Consider the following 19,617-nt stretch of genomic DNA (forward strand, 5'->3'; position numbering starts at 1 on the left):
TGGTAAGGAAAAAAAAAATATCGGATATAGTTAAACGGATTGGCCCAAATAGCATTTCGCTTTGAAATAAAAATTTGGAACAATACGAAACTGTATAAAATTCATATCATGTGCTTTAATAGCAAATATTATTGAAGAGTTATCACGTAAATTGAGTAATGATACAACGATTATAATGTGAAAATAAAGAGGAAAGATTAATGAGAATAATGATACTGCGGAATCGTAAAATGCCTTTGAATTCAATCCTCAGCTCTTCGGTATCTGAAAATCATTCGGTATTACGTATCCTAGCTGTTCCATCTCTTTAACAATCTTCGGAACTTTTATCAATGACTCGATCCACTTGTAATAAGGCATTTCTTCGCGAGTTCCACCGTACATCTTGGGCAAGCAATTAGGCGAGATGTGTTTATGGAAGCTCTGCATGTCGTCGCCATGAAAGAAGATTCTGTTCTTCATGCGAGTATTTAAGAGTGGCTTGAAAACTGCATAAATCGCTTCGAATATCCAGGATTGATGAAGTATATGAATCGCGTAGGTTTTTATGGGAAAGGCCGTTACCATCAGAGCCATGACCATGTTAGCAATCTGTAAAATTCAAAGAGAACTTCAATCTGCGAGGAAATAAAAATGAATGTAATAAAATAAGAATCAGACCTGCGGTGTTACCGTCCAAACGTGCGACATAGTAATACCCTTGAGATCAAAAACGACGATGCCACCTAAGATCTGAGCTCTTGGCTCGAGAATGCCTAGTTCGAGTATAATAACTGTGGCCTTGAAAATCTCTTCGACAGGGTACTTTCGAGGATCCCAATTACCTATACGATAAATCATCATCCGTCTGCCACATTCAGTTCTGTAAGCCGGCACAGTAACTACGTAGTCTTCGCCTATATGGCACATCTCGTTTGGACATACATCCTGATGTATCTCTGGATGTTCTTCCTTGAAGTTGTAGTAGTTCACTACCTATCGAAAGATCCCATGAGACAAACGACTGATACTCCTGAATCGTGTGAATCAACGAAAAAGACCTTAAAAAGTTTCACGTACATTCTCTGCCATGGGAAAACTTTTCTATTGTATTGAACGGGTTCTCTTGTAAGATACGAGAAAAAGAGTATGCTTTTATCGAGGGATTTCAGTGGATAAATTTTTATGTACAAAAGAAAATTGAATTTTCAGACTCCATATCCGTGCTATACGTTCTAACATAGACAGGTGTATATATATATATAGACACAAACGTATATATAGATATATAGATATACACATACACGTGTATATATATATATATATACACCTACAGGTATATATATAGAGAGAGTTCCAGTGAAATTACAGACACGAAATAACGTGCAATATCGATTCCTTGCAGATTTCGTGTTGAACATTCTTGATTCGGTTAAAATTGCTAGGTATTTCTTTTTTCGTTGAAACGACAGAAAGCATGTAACTTTAGGCCATCGATCTTTGCTCGTTACTGTTAGTAATAGGTTTGCCTTGGCATCATTGCTCAACTACAATCACCGGCGAATGTTTCTTTTTTTAATCCGGATAACACGGAAAGAAAGAGAGAGGACAGTATCGAGAAACCTTTTATATATATATATATATATATATATATATATATATATATATATAAATTGATGGAAGTCTTCTTAAACGTAATTTTAGATTCCTCTTCCGCAATAGAATCGATTAATAAAAAATTGAAATATTTATTTTACGTAATAACTTTCTTCGGTCTTTCGTCATTCCACTTGTAGCCGTTAATGTTATACCAAAGAGATAAAAATAAGCATTTAGCGAAGACTCACCAGTCGATGAGCACGATTTACGTCGAAATGTCTTGCACGGAGAAATCTTATCAGAAAGTCATCATCCATTCTATGAGGTATGCATTCGCCTCGTTCTAAACGTAAAATTGAGAAAAAAATTATTAAAAGTTTAAAATAACTTCCGTCTTCCGTTTGCACTTACTTATTCCAAATATCAGAAAAACGATAATAATGAAAATCAATTGAATCTTTGATCGTTATCTCGGTGAAAGACGCGATAACGAGTAACGAAAGTTTTTACGATGATCGAACAGACGATTAGGATACTTTTGATAAGTTTGCTTGAAACTTCGATTCGCTTGGAATATTCGAAAAACTTCTTCCTTGAAAGCTATTGAATACGGTGACCTCGTGAAATCATTTGTTTGTTTTGTTAGTTCTCGACACATTCCTTTAATGCGTCGTCCATGTACCTCTTCAAGATGAACAAGTTTGCTTAGAGGTTTTATAGCATTTAACCTCGATGTAAAATATTTTACACGTTAATTCCATTATCACAAAGATCGTGTGCGATTCTATTCGAGTACGCAAATTGTTGATGTCAGATTGACATTGAGATCAATAAAGTTGTTAATAAGCAATATCGTTGACACTCTTTAATTCAATACGTCGCAAAGATCCAATATTTATCAGCGCGACAAAGATCAAACGAATTATATTACTGACTAATATTATTCAAATTGTAGGTGAGTTACAAGATTCTCGGCAAGAGTATAATATTAAAACATAAAGAGGAAGACAGGGAGAGAGAAAAAAGAAATAGGAAAAAAAGGAATACAAACTAATCGATGGTCGGAGAAAGATGAAATTTCCGACAAAAATAATTTCTGCGACAATCATGAAATTTACATTAATTACCGTAAATCAAGTCGCGTAATTCCTGCAAGGTCTGACATTTGACCTCGTCCGTCTCGCCGACTTCTCTCCTAGCATACTCCATAACTTCAGGGGGTGGTTCGTCGAGATCGAGGTTAACGATCTCGTCGTCGTGCTCGATTAGCTCGTCCTTGAGTTCCGGCATCTTGGAAGCCCTCGAATCTTCTCTCTCATTAACGCACTCCCGTCGTTCCTCGTCCTTTCTTTCGTCGAATTCGTTCAAACGTTGATGACACAAATTGTAAACACCGTCCTTCTTCTCTACTTCTTCGTCTTCTTTTTTATCGTCTTTCTTAAGATCCTTTTTGTCGGTAGTCTGCGCCGAAATTGAATTTCGATCGTTAGAAGAATACATCTTCCTCTTAATAAAAATTACACGGGATACACGTTTAAAATTTCAACACTTATGGGGAAAAAATGAGAAAAAATGAGCAACCGCACGAGAGTGACGCTCTGACACATTCGCCGTCTGCAACGAATACTTCACGTTTCACGTTTATCTTCGACTATCGTTCTCGCACGATATACAACTAACCTCCTTCTCTTTTCCTCCTTCCTGCCGATTCGCAAGGTTTAAGCTTATTTCACACCGCGATATAAATTTGCAATAATAATAAAGTAAAGAAAAATAGAAAGTAACGAAGTCGGCCCTGTCATCTTTTATCTGGAAGACCAGAGTCCGAAGACGTGAATGATTTTAATGAAAATAAAAGTTCTTTTACGCCTCGTCTGTGTGTTGCACGCGAAAGACAGAGAAACAGACAGACGGAGATAGATAGATAGATAGAGAGAGAGAGAGAGAGAGAGAGAGAGAGAGAGAGAGAGAGAGAGAGAGAGAGAGAGAGAGTGAGCGTATGCGTGTCTCTTGCGAAACGTGGTCAGGGTCATCCTGTTGCATCTATGGCTTTGTGCTTTCACTAACAACCGTAATGCTGGTTAGTATGCGGTAATACTGGCAAAATAAGTCCGACATGCTTCTTCGATTACTTTAAAATATATCCTATGTATTACCCCAATGTTTCTTTTCGAAAGTGGCTAAACAAAGTTACTAGAAATTTTCTAATTACATCACGAATAATGCAACTTCGGAATGCCATTTTAATTCTTTGTTTTTTCACTGTTATTATCGTTAATGATATATACAGGATTCGTTCGTATGAAGTCATGAAATTATATTCGCTTTTACAAGTTTCTAGGTCATTTTTAAAATTGCATCTTCCGGCTATACGTTTTCTTTTTCTTTTTTCTTCTGCTTCTTCTTCCTTTTCTGTTCTTTTTTTTTTTTTTTGTTTTCTTTCGTTCGTTTCGCTTCACGTTGTAATAAGGAATAAAGGAGATCTTCGTAATTGAATTTAATTGCAATTAAATAGCAATGTGTCGATTCAAATTTGTTCTACCTCGACATTAAATCATATAAAACGAAACGAATAATGAATGAAATTTCATTTGGATAATAAGCTGTATGAATAAAAATTTGTCTTTCTAATGGTTGTCCCTGAATTTGTAAGCAATGCAATACGATTGCGCGATTGCGTTCAAGGAAGGATAGTTTCATCGCACGACCTACTTCATTGTGAAATTGATCTATACTTCTATAGTATGAGGAAAAACAATGGGAAATGCGAATGACAATAGAGAGAGAGAGAGAGGGAGAGAGAGAGAGAGAGAGAAAGAGAGAGAGAGAGAAAGAGAGAAAGAGAGAGAGAGAGAAAGAGAGAAAGAGAGAGAGAGAAAGGAAGAGGCGGAAAAAAAAAGAAAAAATCGACGCTCTTTCACGCGTAATGCATTTAAATTGATAATACAGAAAACAGTGCATATGATTACATCCGCAATAAAACGTTGTAGACTCATATAGATCCTACAAGTCATTCTATTATTTTTATATCAAAGATAAAAATGCAGTCTACCGTCTTTTCTCTCTCTCTCTCTTTCTTTCTTTCTCTCTCTCTCTCTCTCTCTCTCTCTCTCTCTCTCTCTCTCTCTCTCTCTCTCTCTCTCTCTCTCTCTCTCTCTCTCTCTCCTCTATTTTGATGCTCGTTACGCAAAAGACAAAGAACTAATGTTCCATTATGTCATCATGCTAATACTCATTTGCAATCTTTCATCAGACAAAACACATTATAATAATTTTTGTTTGTCATAGATTTCTACTTTACATAAATGTATACTAGACATATATACATATGTATGTCATGAACAAAGTTGCGACCTTTTAATCAATGCTAACCCGGAGATTTTGATTAGCAAAAATAAAAAAAAAAAAAAAGAAAAAAGAAGGAAAGAAAAAAACAGAAAAAGAAAAAATTTCGAACAAATGAAAGCAATAAATATTGATAAATCATTTAATATAAAGTAATGTATTTAATATAAAGTTGATATACCTAAGCAAAGATATATGAAAATGATTCTCTCATTGTACAGAGATAAAAACGGAATTGCCAAATTACAAAACATTTGGAATTATTAAAAGAGAAATTAATTGCATAAACTTTCGATGTAGCATTGAACTCAAAGTCTCCGGGCTTAAAAGGGAGGTGGCAACCATGATCACGAACTGTATATCATGAAAAGAAATTGTTCACTATGATTTATAGCGAAATATTCCGGGATTTCGTAACCTTGTGTGGCTTTATGTTAAAGTTTAACAACTCAAGTGTAAAGAATCATCTTGATTAAACGAAATGAAATTTATTGAATTAATAATTAATAGTAAATTTATTCACGAACGAACTCTAACGAACTTTGAAATCGGACTTTGAAAGATAAACGCAATGAGAATTGAACTTTGAGATATTTCGATTCGAATGATAAATTCTATGTATAATTAGATATTATACAAGGCGGCGAGATAGATCATGACTATATCTGTATTCTGAGAATTTCTTTTTCTCCGAAACATTTTTGTTTCTTTTTTCTTCGATTTTATTACAAAGTTCTCGTTAGTGAGACCAAATGGAAGAAACTTACCGTGAAGGTGTTGCGAGAAAGGTTTCCTCGATAAAAACAAAAACGAACCTCACGAGGCAACGATCCTGGGAGTACTGTCGATGCATCGCTGATATCGCAGCACTCGAAGCAAACAGCACTTTCAACCTTCTTCCGCGTCTGTAATTCCGCACGCGAGAAAGTTGTACGACCGCATGCGGCGTCTAGGACAATCGCCTCTCTCAACGGTTCGAGAGTTCACCATCATAGAAGACTCGACATTTTTCTCAGGGGAATTCAAGCGGTCGTCTCATTTTTCTTTTCTTGATCAACAGACTTTATTAAGACAAAAGAATTCATTACGAGAAGGAAGCAAAAAAGGAAAGAAGTCAGAGAGAAAGAAAATAATTAGTAACGGTTAACCAGACCACGGCTAAATCCTCGCTCGTTATCGTCGAGTTCACCAGGCCACGGTGTTGCTGTGTTGCCAGTAACACGCGAGCGTTCTTCTCCAAGTAGATTACTTTCTAAACACGTCGCATGCTATGATTGCCCCTGCCTTCTCATGAAACTTCAAGTATGCTGAGTAATTGGAAAGTCAGATCGATTCTGACCTAGTACACTCGATGATGTAACTTATACGATCGAACTCCTTAATTGCATTACAAGTTTGTTAGATTTACGATTTAAAAGAAACAAAAATAAAGAAACAAAGAGAGAGAGAGAGGGAGAGAAAGAGATGGAAACGTTTCTTCGGCAAAAAATAAAAAGAAGTAATCGTTCAAAAACAACAGAATAAATATCTATCCATGCTGAATAAAACTAATGATTAGCGTTAAGGCGTTCTTTTATTTTACGATACTCAAAAAAGTGAAAATTTTAAAGAGAATATAATAAAAACGACGAGTTCAAGGTGATCCTGCCTCGTTCGTATAATGTAAAGTTTTTTGTCCTTGTTTATGAACAGCTGAATTCTGCAATAGTGATTTTTTTTTCTTTTTTAAGTGAAAAGAAAAAAGCAGTCATAAGAAATCTCGCTAAGAGTTTTCGTAAAAAAAAAAAAGAGAAAAAAAGGTGATAAATTATTTAGATAGAATCGAGTTGTAGGAAGAGAAATCTTCAGTAATGCTTAAACTCCGATTTATCTGAACTCGGAAGTGCGACTAGGTTTTAAATACACACGACACTATTACCGTACATAAAGACTATACGTACATAAGCGAATGACTAAGTGAATGTGCCAATGAGAGAAATAAAGAAAGAAAGTGAGTGAGACAGAGACACAGACAGAGAGAGAGAAAGAGATCGTGTTTGTACATATCACAAATATACGAAAGACAAGTCGTAGACGCAATACAGGAAGAACAACTTTTACTTTCTTACCAAAGAAAATCGTTAGTAGAATTTTCCAGTCTTGCACCATCGTCACTATCAAAAGACTATGTTTATCTTGAGCACGTGTTCTGTTAAAGTCCATGATATATATATAAGACAATTAATTTCCATGTTGTCACTATCCTATTCTATTCTATAATATTAAACGAGGTGTTCTTCTACATTTACATATTCGTATATTCGTTAATTTTGTTTTGGAAATTTAAGTCTCTGAGAATTTTGATGTATTACCGTGAATTTAATGTTTCCGGGTGCGATAAACGACTTAGTTATGTCTTGACTTTCGTTAGGTTGTTAAATAACCAAATAAAATGTAAATTATTTTATCATTATGAATGAAATTGACATACTATGCTGATATTCGCCGAATTTTATGTAACTTTCTTTTAGATATAGATATCTTTATTAAATACTTATTTAATTACAAGAAAGATCTTTGATGGGTGCCTTACGAAACGTCGAGATTTCAATTTTAATAAGAATAACACGATACCGTTGAAAGAAGAACAAGCATGAAATGTTTCGCTTTTTCTTTTTTTTTCTTTTTTTTTTTTTACATTACTTTTTTTCTGGGTTAAGAGATGAAGCAGTTGGAAAGTCCTGCTACCACTAAAGAATTTACATCATTTCTGTAATGTTGTATAGAAAGAAGTTAGAAATATGGAAGAAATATTGAATACCATGGAAATTGACCCAATAATGTAATGCCTATAGAACTCGAAGAAATATTGAACGCCATAGAAATTGACCCAAATGTAATACCTATGGAACTCGATTATAAAGTTATTCCGATTTTTAGACATCTCTTCCGACAAAATGAAAAACTTCTTGAAAAATCACAAGAGAATAATTACGGAAAAGATTTTTTATAATCTCATTCTCTTTTAACGAGAAAGAAATGTTCAATCTTAAATATATTAAGTAACGAACAAAGATTTCCTTGTCTTTAAAACATTTTATATTTTATACAAAATATTAGCTTTGAATTTACGTCAATAATCCTTTCCGCTTTACGTCATCAGAGAAGTGGAATATTATGATGATCTTTGATCCTTCGTATATTTTTTTTTTTTTTCCTTATCTCGTTGGTACATTGTGAATTTGAAAAAAAAAAATGCGTAGAATAGGTACTTATATAGATGTATTATAAAACAAATAATGTAACTTGATGGTCCCGATCGAAGATTAATTTCACGTCAATAATTATGCAGTCTAGTCGATAAACAAGTTTAAATATTCTCAGATCGTGCCTATTTTATACACGAAACTTTTTATGATATTTATGCAGAATTCAAAAGCATGATCAAACGTTGATAGATTCTAAAAATACCTAACAATCGACGTGACAAACTTTTATTACTGTTATATAAACTAAGAGAAATCTTCTTTCTAAATCTTTTATTATGGATCATTATTTTTCTTTTTTTTCATTATGGATATATATATACATATATTATTCATATATATTATATATATTATATATATTTATATATATTATATACATATATATTATTTATATATATATATTTTTATTATGGATATATACATACAATATACATATATTTATTCAAAAATACGATTTTTTTCATTCCGCAAAAGAAGAAACGAATTCTCAAAATAGAAGATCCAGAATAAAATTTGTATTCTTAACGACCAATATGTCAAATATATGAATCTTTCGAGATATTAATTATGTCATATATACATATATATATATATATATATATATATATATATCTTTGTTCGTTTGAAAATATTTTCTTACAAGTGGCACGAAATAGTCGTGTCGCCATTACATTAGAAGTATACGCACGTTTATACAGTACTGTTTGCCAAACAATCAAGAAGTTAGAGTATCTTAGTCTAAATAAGGCTTACAAAACACACAAATGGATCTCGTTGCTCCTGCTACATTGCGATTGCTGCAATCGCCGCTTTTCTAACACTCTTAAATCTTTATTTTTTGCCGGCACGTTACAACGATCGTGACAGCCGAGTGGTTTTCCCTAGAAATTTATCATGACACATCGTATTTCACGAAGCGAACGAATTCAATGGAGAATTTCAACTACTTCATTAAGATGGATTCTTGTCACTCGTTAACACAACCTTGGTAACCATCTATTTCATTACATAACAAAATTAATTTAAAAGAAATAGAAAGATAAGTCTACACGATTAATTATTATTATACTTTATTAATAATCATATTATCGCGATCTTTGTATATTGCTTAAATATGAATAAAAGAAAATAAACAATTTCTTACAAGTCTATCATTCTCGTAATCGTATTAGTTCAGTAAGAAAACGCCAATATTTATGCACGCTTGTATTTCTACATATGTATATGTACATATATATATATATATACGTAGGTAGCTAGACGACAAGATTTTTAATCGCTCGATTGAAAAAGTAGGGAGATATAATCGAATGTATCAGAGAGCATTACGTTGGAAGGTGGGGAGCCTTCAAGGGAGGTCAGAGTTCAAACATAACAGATTAACCGGTTTTAGCTTATATAGAAGAACCGATGGCATCACTTCTTCATCGTTCATTAGTACGTGATATTTTGTATTGTACATATCGTCAATACCATATTATTCAATTCTCAAACAACTTTGTTATCATAATAAAAATTAGCTTACTTAGCGTGTAAGCAAAAGAAGGGAAGTTAAAAGAGAAAAAGACTCGTACCCATTAACCGGTGAGTGTGAAAGTGTTCTTTCAAAATATATTTTTGTAAATCAAAAATTCGGGTCATCGTGATTTGAAAATTTTCAATCAAACCGTCTTCTCGAATATCAAAAAACAAATTATTTTACGCAAGATTTATCGTTTAATAAAACATGATCTTTAACGTTCGATCGTACTTTATTTTTGTAAAGTTGAACTGATTATAATAACAAATCATTTATAAACATATATGTACTTTTTCATTGTACTTTCCATAATCGTTCAAATGCAATCATTTGATCGCATGAAACATTGTATTGCATCGACAGAGCATATTCATATGCTTCTAATAAGTCACGTTCGTATATACATATGTATGTTTAATATCGCATCTTCGCGATAAGAGTACGTAACGCATATATTATCTTCCGCAAAACATTACTATGCTGAATTCACGGTCTAACTACTTCGCCATATTCTTTTAACTCTCTCTATATCTATCTATCTCTTTATATTTCTCTTCCTGGTTCACCATTGTGAAAGGTAACATGGGGATCAAAAAGATCGTATTATAAAACAAATATATTCTTGCTTATTTGATTAGTATATATGCAACTGTCGCTTATCGGCAATAAATAATATAATAAAACATAAATTATGTTGTATCACGTACGTTCCGTCGGAAAAGCATCGGAGATATTCGGCGGCCCTCCACTCACAGCCGTCGTGCATATAAGAGTGGGACTGCTAACCGGTATCCTCTGCATTTTCGTTAACTTTTCGGTACAGCGAGGACGTAGATTTCTTCGGTATAATCAAGTGTTTCGATTGTTCGACAAGCATACTCGTGTCTTGAAAAATATTTTATTATTATAAGGTGTTGAGGTGTTCCATACAACAGTATGGCTCTAGAAGAAAGTAAGTAAATATTTATATATATATATATATATATATATATATATATATATATATATATGTTTACGTAGAATAAACGACAAATTTTGCAACGTAATTTTAATCATTTTTTATAATTAGAAAGTGATCGCGACTAGGAAAGATTTCATCGTGCTAATATATTCTCTTTCATTAATATATTAATATTACAATTGCTTCATTGCGACATTAATATTGTATCATTGTTGTGATATTCTTTTGAAAACATTCATTTGAATAGACTTAATTATAGCACTATATCATGACGACATCAAAGCTTCGCGATTTGTTAATTCCTTTGATGTCTTTTTTTTTAATTATTTTCGTAGAATTAAATTGCGATAGGACATCTCAATATATTTTGTAATCTCTAAATATTTTTGACTTAGCAGCGTCATTCGGAAATATTCTAGTTATCTTAAAAAGTAAGAGTAACGCTCTCGTTACGTAATGGTGTTAAATGTATCAACAAGCCGTATAAAAAATGTAATAAAATTATCAAACGAAATACGACATTATTAATCGAGTATCGAAAAAATAAATTCGTTATAACACGCGTTCGGTGGCGTTGCTATCGTCGTTCTCGCAATTCTTCTTCCTTTCCGGCCACACTGAACACACACAAGAAATGTTCGTTCTCCGCCACGTGAGAATCGCACGAGGACGATATCTGTCAGTCTCTTCTCGGCCTTTCTACTGTCGGAACGTAAGTAACTCGTCCGAGTTCGCGTTCATAGTTTAGTTTATATATTTTCAGTATACACAGTTATATATTTCTTCATCGTATTGTCGTCCGTGCGATCGATATTTTCTGAATAGTCGAGTGATCGTCGATCTATGATGATAAAGAACATCGAACAAGGTGAATAAATATTTTGAATTAATATGTTTAAAACGTACCAGATAGATAAGAAAAGAAAAAGCATGGTTTATTAATAGTCATACAAATATCGAATAAATGCGCTAAAGTGAAAAACTTGGAAGAAATCGATTTTATATGGAAAATCAAAGACACGAGTTTGAAGGATATAAAAGCAAGCAAGGAATGCGCGCGCGCGCGTGCGTGCACGTACTTACATATACGTTTTAACAGAGGAACACCGATAAAGTCCTCCTGACCGACATTCCTTTCACCACTTAGGTATATTTCCATACAGCTCACGTAGAGCCTCGCATACTTTCGTACGCCTTGCTTGGCATCACTTTCGAAAGCGAAGACTCGTCCAAAAATGCTCAACGAAGAGGTTCACCTCGAATTAAGAAAGAAGGACCGGCTTGTTTGAACTCGCTATCTTTTACCTGGCCATGACAACATTAAATGAAAAGTTGATCTACTTGAATAAGAAAATTCTTTGGATCATGAAATAATGAGTATATAATATCGTTCGAACGTCCGTGACATTTTCGCGATTTCTTGTAGTCTTGTACCTCTTAAATTCTCGGGACAAGATCCGGTTATTTGCTTGAGAAACAGAGAAAAGAAAAAATGAATGTCCAACTTTCATTGGTAAATTCTTCGAACATATATATATATGTGTATATATATATATATATATATATATATATATATATATATACATATGTACATACATATCTCTTTTCCTCTGTTTCTCTGTCTTCTTAATTCTTTATAATTTTTTTTCGGCAGAATACAAATACTCTTGATTCTTAATCATACAAAGATAGTACAAGTATGCAAATATAATACTAAGGTGGAGTTATCCTTCAACATAACGTTTTTTCGTTGAACGTAAACAGAGATGATTATTCGCTTTTCTTATGCCGCGATTGAAGTTTCGTTCGTTTTTTCTCGAATCATAGATGCAGAGACAGCAAAAGCTGATTACCGTAATTACAAGTTACGTCGAATCAGCAACCTTGATCCTTCAGTAACAGCTATCATATTTCTCTTTTTGTTCTACTCGATGCTTAATATTTTTCCTGCTCTTTTTTTATTTCATTTCTTAATCTCACCGCCTTGAAGAGTTTATTTAATTAAAATGTATACGAGTAATCGGAAAAAATTCATTATCTTTCTTATTATAAGTAACAAAGTGTAACAATATTAATATAAAGATGAGTCATCTTTCTCCACAAAGAAAATATATATAGGAATCGAAGATGATTTGCATTTTCTGAGTTTTCCTGTAATATAAACATTGACAAATATGAGGAAAATTCTCTGGAAAATGAATCTAAATTTGGTTAAATTCATTTGTATCTCAAATTTGATTACTTAACAATGTCGGGATACGTAAATGAATAATTATCGTTTGTTATTCCAATATGGTTAGTTACATTAGCCAGTATCTCTATGTAACTCGAATGAAAGATCTTCTTAACTTTAATAACTCATGTGAAATTATTTGTTGGTAAAAAAAATCTCGATATTCTACGAAATCGTTTTTCAGACGCGATGCTTACGGTTATGGATAAATTGCCGTCCATTAAGCTCGGCGAATTCACTTTAGAATTCGAGCTTGGACCACTGAGCCCAGAATTACAAGAAATAGCTAGAAAAGAACTTAGAGAAACTCCGGAACTTCAGAAGGAATCCATGGAAAGATTTAAAGAATTATTGAGAGGTATTATCGATTTGAATAATTCATCTTCAAAGATCTGACATTAGATATCATTAAAATTTAATCTATTTTTTCTTTGTTTCATTTTTTTTTTTTTTCTTTTTAGCCGAAACTGATTTAAAGTGTCCCTTGGATAACGATGCCTGGCTCATCAGATTTCTTAGGCCTTGTAAATATTACCCTGAGTCTGCTGTAAAACTAGTGAAAAATTATTACAATTTCAAGGTTAAACATGCAGCCATTTACGAAGGATTAAAGCCAACCAATGAGAAAAATATCTTCGAACAAAACATTCTGACAGTTTTACCGAATCGAGATCAACACGGTAGACGATTATTAATTGTTCAACTTGGAAAGAAATGGAAACACAACAAATGCAGTCTCGATGAGATCTACAAGGGTTGTGTGCTCTATCTGGAAGCTGCTATGTTAGAACCGACCACACAAGTTGCTGGTGCCGTCGTTATCTTCGATATGGACGGTCTCTCTCTTCAACAAACGTGGCAATTTACTCCACCGTTTGCGAAAAGATTGGTCGATTTACTCCAAGACGCCATGCCTTTAAGAATAAAAAATCTTCACATTATTAATCAGCCATACATTTTCAATATGGTCTTTGCTCTCTTTAAACCATTTCTCAGGGAAAAATTGAAAGGCAGAGTGAGTTGTATATATATATATATATATATATTTCTTTTTTATTTTAACTAGTAGTTTTTTTTAGCAGCATATGAATTATTATATATACCAAACGATACGAGATACATACTTAAACTTGTAACAGTCTGTTGCCTTATCGTATAAATAGCTTATAAATAGCCTAGGTTATTTTAGAGTATTTATGTTACTGGCTTTTTTCCTTTTTTTTTTTTTATTTTATCAACCAATTAAGCAATATTCCTTCTTATTTCTTCTAAAAAAAATTTCATTCTTCGCGAAACTGTTTATTTTCTTTTGTTTTTATTCCAGATAATCTTTCATGGTACTGATCGTAAATCTTTACATCAGTATATTCAACCAAAATGTTTGCCTGATTGTTATGGTGGTACTCTACAGCTTCCCTTAATTTCGGGACTTCAATGGTTAGAACTTTTGATGCTGTGTGACAAAGAATACGAAGGTGAGTAGAATAAAATTGACGTTAAAGTGAACTTCCTCTATTATCTTTTTATAAAATAACAAGATAGCCAAATGCCGTAGCTTATTTAGATATGACGTAATAATTCGATAATAAGCATTATTCGTTGATTTAGCAATATTATTACTCACGAAGTTATGATGGGTCTCGCATGAAACCGATAATTTTGAATATACCTTGCGTTACTATTACATGAGCTTGTAAAAAAAAAAGGAAGATAATCAAAAGTAGTTTGTCTGGCTGGTTAAAAAGAAAAAAAAGAAAATATTACGAAACACATCGAGTACTTCATGAGTTTAAATGCAATATTAAATTAATTTTTTCATTTATCATGTTTAACTAATTTTTCGTTTTAATTCTTTAATGCAAATTAAATTCAAATTAATCTTTTGTTTCCTTTTTGTTAATTCAATTCTCTCAGAAGATAAATTATTTTATTATATTTACGTTTCTACTAAATCATGCGATCTAATTATTCGTTTTTTAATCGATATTTTTGTTCTTATTTTGCAGCTATAAATTCGTATGGATACAACAAGTAGCACAATCCGCGAATTTCAGAAAGATAATAAAAAAAGAAATATTTGAAAAAAAAAGAGAGAAAAGTATCGAATCCGAAGTCGTCGTTGGCGATGACTTTCGATCGACAGTGACGGCTGTGAAAATCGAAATTTCATGGTTTTCGTTGAAGCCACTATCTACTATTTACGTATATATTATTTATAATTTTAATTCATTTTTATTCTCTCTATATTCACCTTTCCTTTTTGTTAGATCATTCACTAGTGTTACACTTCGATTATTTTATGTTATAAAACGATTTGATTGTGCATTCATCAAAATATAAGATCACGTTTTATATAACGACAATAACTTATTTGGTATATAAACCACATTCATTCGTCGTTATTATAAAGTTTCTGATAAAGCGAGAAATCGGCGAGCTCGTTTATCGCTTATCGCAAAAATTATTATTTCCTGTATGTGCAATGTCGTTGTTCTTTATTCTTAGATAAATTATAGATAAACAGACTTTCATCAAATGAGAATATATAAATTAGAATTTAACAATAAATTAATATCTCTTTTCATAATTGATCGATTAATTAACAATACAAACTTTGAAGGTTATTGCATAATATAAAACATTAAAAAAAGAAGAACAGCAAACAAAGAAATTACATGCAAAATAGTTTCGATGAACGTTGTTATTAAAAGTTTTTACATCGTATGACGATGATACGACAAAAATCGGATTGAACGTTCATATTAATTAACATTTTTTTCTCACTTCTTCTTCTTATTGTAACCGTATGTAAGAGAATCTGTAAAAAAAAGAAATAGATGAAATTAATCGTTCTATTACAAAGAGTATCAGTAAAGTCGTTATTATGAATACAGTAGTAATTAATATCCAATTCTAATAATCTGGTATAGCATTTAGTCACAAATGAACGTACACGTTGTCCAATTATATAACCATTTTAAAACTTAATGAAAAATACTTGAAATGCGATATATTCGTACGACTTAAGCCAAAAAATTTAGAAGAATATGATATTGCAATTTTTCGTTTATAAAAACCAATGAAATAAAATTAAATTACTTTCGAATTCCTCTTGCCAATGACACAAGAAATGCCAGATATCTTCTCCTATAGGACTTTCAGACAGTTCCGAACCACCGTACTCTTTAGGCAACGCTTTTTTACCTATCATACTTATCAACTTTTCTCTATTTGTCCCGTGAAAGTGAATTCTTTTATGCAGTTTTTCCTAGACAAAAAAATATCAGTCATCAAAGTCGAATTCGTAAAGATATTTCTTTTTTTTAATCGATTCGTCTGTTTTTCTTTTTCTTCTTTTTTTTTTATTTACCGCTAAAAAAGGTTTGAAGATAGAAAAAATCATATTGGTTATGAAAGGCTGATTGATAACATGGATGTTCTTCAGACGACAGGGCAAACATCTTTGAATCCAATCCACCAACATAGCTGCAAATTTTGGTGTGATATGAGGCACGTGACTGAATGATAAATTTTTTCCATCGATAATCACTTGTATACCGGTGATCTGAAAAAATATAAACGATCAAATAATTATAAATGGATTTGTGAAATGTATAACAAATAGGTAAGATAAAACGTTTAATAGACATCTACCTGCGTTTTTGGTTCTTTAATAGCAGCTTCCACCAGAATTACTAGGCATCTAAATAATTCATAGATGCTATGTTCCTTTGGTTTCCATCTTCCTCCACCGTGTATAATCAGAAGTCTACTACCGTCAATGCATTCTGTCGGAAGAGGTATTAGTAAATCCGAACAAAAACATTTTTTTAAATCCATTGGTGTTAGGTTCTCCACTATGTACGGGTAATTTAAATGGAATTGATAATATCTTTGAATCTATATTGAAAGATAAAATAAGTAAAATAAAATTAGAAAGGGAATGAGGAAAGAATAAAAAAACTTTTATTTAAGGATAAATTATTTAACTTGCTGGTTAAACAGGTAAACTTACCAAGTGAAACGCACTAGTTGGATACCACTTGCATGGTCGTAAGAATATCGTTAAGAATTCGTCATGATCCGGTATGAATAAGTCGCTATCTCCTAAATAAGTATAGTTTCTAAGAAATGAGTCTATTCTTTTTTTTTCTTTAATCTGTTTTTTCAACCTTCTCACTTGGTTGCTTATTTAGTTATTATTACTAGTCATACTTAATAAACGATCAAATATGTTGATTCATTTTTATGATTATCTTCAACTAAGATCTAGTCTATTATACAAAATATGAAGGAATATATTAAGGGAAAAAAAACATCACTGATTGTTGTGTTATGTAAAGTTTGACTACTCTGTAATCCCAAGTATATCAGCTTTATCGTGGAATAGATAGAATCAAATAAAAATTTCAAGCACTTTCTATATGTGTAAAATGCAAGAAAATAAAAAAAGCTAGATATGAAAATAATTTGTTACAAGCAATGACTTGAGTCAGATATAATCAAATTGACGGAAGATAACAAACTCATACGCTCATTGGAAGAATTTCACAGTCATTTTTTTCATTTCTTTGCTTTTTTTTCTTTTTTTTTTTTCTCTTTTAATCTCATGTTAGACTGGTTTATTTTATCTGTTTTATCTATTTAATGTGCGATTTTTGCAAAACAAACGAAAAGATGCAGGATTTCGATTAGCAACAATATCTTTTCTTTTATCTATCGTTGATTTTCCATTTCGATATGCTACGATAATTAATTATTCTGTTATAATCTTTCGTTTCCAAAAAATTACTTTCATTTTCGAAATTTTAATATACCTTATATTCTTGGGCAAAATTAATAATAAATATGTATTATGACTTTTAAATAGCCAAGTGTAAAACGTTTCTAATAATTTTTGTTATTATACAGATAATATTCAAGAGAAAATAATTTTTTTCAAAAAAAAAAAGAAAAATAAAACATTGTAATACCTTTCAATAATTTCCTGATATCTTTTAGGGCTTCAGCAACCACTTCCGGCGTCTCACGAAGTTCCTCCCGAGCCTTTTCTTTAAGTTTATCATCGATGGTTGTTACGACTTTCAGTTCTTTTCCATACACAATTAACTTCGGCAAATGCTCTAGTTTATTTTTTATCGACGCTAGTTCCACAAACTTATTTTTACTTGATTCATCCGATAAAACTTCCTCGCGAAATTCACTTTTAGCCTCGGAAAGAAGTTCGTCACAAAGTTCTTTGCTTGGCTCATCTTTTTTTCTCGTTGAACACGACGTTGAATCTTCCATTATTGTGTTCTATATACAAGTTTTTCGTTGATATAAACATTTGTGTGTAAATTGTGTGTGTAAAATGCATATATATGTATTATATATATATATATATATATATATATATATATATATATATATATATATATATATATATATGTATATCTGTTAAGTGTATTTTATCAGATTTCTTAAAACTTCAAATTTCTTATCTAACAAATTATATTGCAAAATATATATATTGCAAAATAAACTTACTTGTAGAAATTAAATAACTTCTTTAACTTTTCTTGATTTTAATTATTATTAAACATCGTATCTATGATATATATTTATCTTGTATCTCTATAATCTATTTTGAATAAAAATCATTAAATCAATTTTCAATTTGACGATATGTGATATTTAAAATACTTTATTTTCATGCTACGAGTTAAAGATTTAGGATAATTAAATTAATTATTTTTCATCGAATTTAATTTCGTTCACCAAAATATAATACTTACGAATGATTTTATTTTTATAATTTTTATCAATAAGCACAGAAATCGTGTCAGATGAATCGGATTTTCTTGATGTTCACTAATAATACGCGAGAGAAATCAGACAACTGACTGTATTTCTCTCATGGACCTAACAGAAACTTTCCAATCACTCTGGGTAGGGATATGAAATAAGGAAAACGGGAAGGTAAGGCGAAGTATGGCTCAAATATAAAATCAGACTACGTGCAGTGAACTAACGAGTAGAATTAATAAAGTATTCGTACGTTAAGTTTCTTATGCCAGACCTCCCACTACTTTCATTCGTGTTCTACATAATGTGTAAATCATACCTTCATTTCTGTAAAATATATGAAACAATATTATTTAAAATAAGGTCTAAATGTCAAGTGCAATCGAAAACTAGAGACATCGTGATCAGCATATATGTATACTAATTTCATTACACATACTTTAATAACCATTGCGTAAATATTCATAATTCTCTAAATATAATAGATATAAATATTTCAAATTCAATCGTCATCCGAATATTCTTCCAACTACAAAACACATGCATACATAATTTCCATTTTGTCGGTATATTTGTCTCTCCAGAACTCATGATATCTATAAAATGTCTCGACAATAAAAACTTGTATTTCGTTTTATTTAAAGAGACACTAATTTCGACGCTGCCGTTCAGTCGCAAATAAATTTTTATTCACGAGAGGAACATTCATCGGAGTTTTATTTTTTGTGCAATTATATATTATTCTTCGATCGTGAGAATCATTTGTACATTTATCTATTTGTACAGAAACGAAACATACTAATTTAATTTTATAATTTTACTTTTTTTTTTTAAATAAATTTACCCTTCTTCACGATCTGTTATATTTGAAATAAAAAAAAAACTCCGTTAGTTATTTCCATTCATTTGCAAGTGAAAAGGACAGTTCATGTACCTCATTATGAAACGT

At 31.7% G+C, this 19,617-nt stretch overlaps 3 protein-coding genes across 6 annotated transcripts; 1 reads left to right on the forward strand and 2 right to left on the reverse strand.

The window, feature by feature from the left end:
- Positions 1-100: 100 nt before the first annotated feature.
- LOC127062815 (alpha-tocopherol transfer protein-like) lies at positions 101-3,252 on the reverse strand. The gene is made up of 4 exons (XM_050991618.1): positions 2,706-3,252; positions 1,827-1,921; positions 661-975; positions 101-591 (listed from the first exon to the last, which is right to left on the reverse strand). The coding sequence occupies exons 1-4, from the start codon at positions 3,076-3,078 to the stop codon at positions 250-252; spliced, it is 1,125 nt and encodes a 374-aa protein (XP_050847575.1). The 5' UTR covers positions 3,079-3,252; the 3' UTR covers positions 101-249.
- A 6,331-nt stretch (positions 3,253-9,583) lies between these two features.
- Positions 9,584-16,534, forward strand: LOC127062866 (alpha-tocopherol transfer protein-like). 3 transcript variants are annotated; one of them, XM_050991805.1, is made up of 5 exons: positions 9,584-9,752; positions 13,066-13,239; positions 13,343-13,896; positions 14,206-14,356; positions 14,888-16,534. In XM_050991805.1, the coding sequence occupies exons 2-5, from the start codon at positions 13,071-13,073 to the stop codon at positions 14,914-14,916; spliced, it is 903 nt and encodes a 300-aa protein (XP_050847762.1). In that variant the 5' UTR covers positions 9,584-9,752; positions 13,066-13,070; the 3' UTR covers positions 14,917-16,534. The 3 variants fall into 3 exon arrangements, with proteins under 3 accessions (XP_050847762.1, XP_050847761.1, XP_050847760.1); XM_050991804.1 differs by lacking the exon at positions 9,584-9,752 and adding an exon at positions 9,967-10,639; XM_050991803.1 differs by lacking the exon at positions 9,584-9,752 and adding an exon at positions 11,379-11,516.
- Positions 15,565-19,476, reverse strand: LOC127062865 (alpha-tocopherol transfer protein-like). Of its 2 annotated transcripts, XM_050991801.1 has the most exons (8): positions 18,659-19,476; positions 18,411-18,504; positions 17,855-18,179; positions 16,897-16,988; positions 16,536-16,781; positions 16,252-16,446; positions 15,981-16,149; positions 15,565-15,699 (listed from the first exon to the last, which is right to left on the reverse strand). In XM_050991801.1, exons 3-8 carry the CDS (start codon positions 18,168-18,170, stop codon positions 15,662-15,664), a joined length of 1,056 nt encoding a protein of 351 aa, XP_050847758.1. In that variant the 5' UTR covers positions 18,171-18,179; positions 18,411-18,504; positions 18,659-19,476; the 3' UTR covers positions 15,565-15,661. The 2 variants fall into 2 exon arrangements, with proteins under 2 accessions (XP_050847758.1, XP_050847759.1); XM_050991802.1 differs by lacking the exon at positions 18,411-18,504.
- Between the last annotated feature and the right edge of the window lie 141 nt (positions 19,477-19,617).

The sequence above is a fragment of the Vespula vulgaris genome, chromosome 3 (genome assembly GCF_905475345.1).
Source record: "Vespula vulgaris chromosome 3, iyVesVulg1.1, whole genome shotgun sequence".
Lineage (NCBI taxonomy): Eukaryota > Metazoa > Arthropoda > Insecta > Hymenoptera > Vespidae > Vespula > Vespula vulgaris.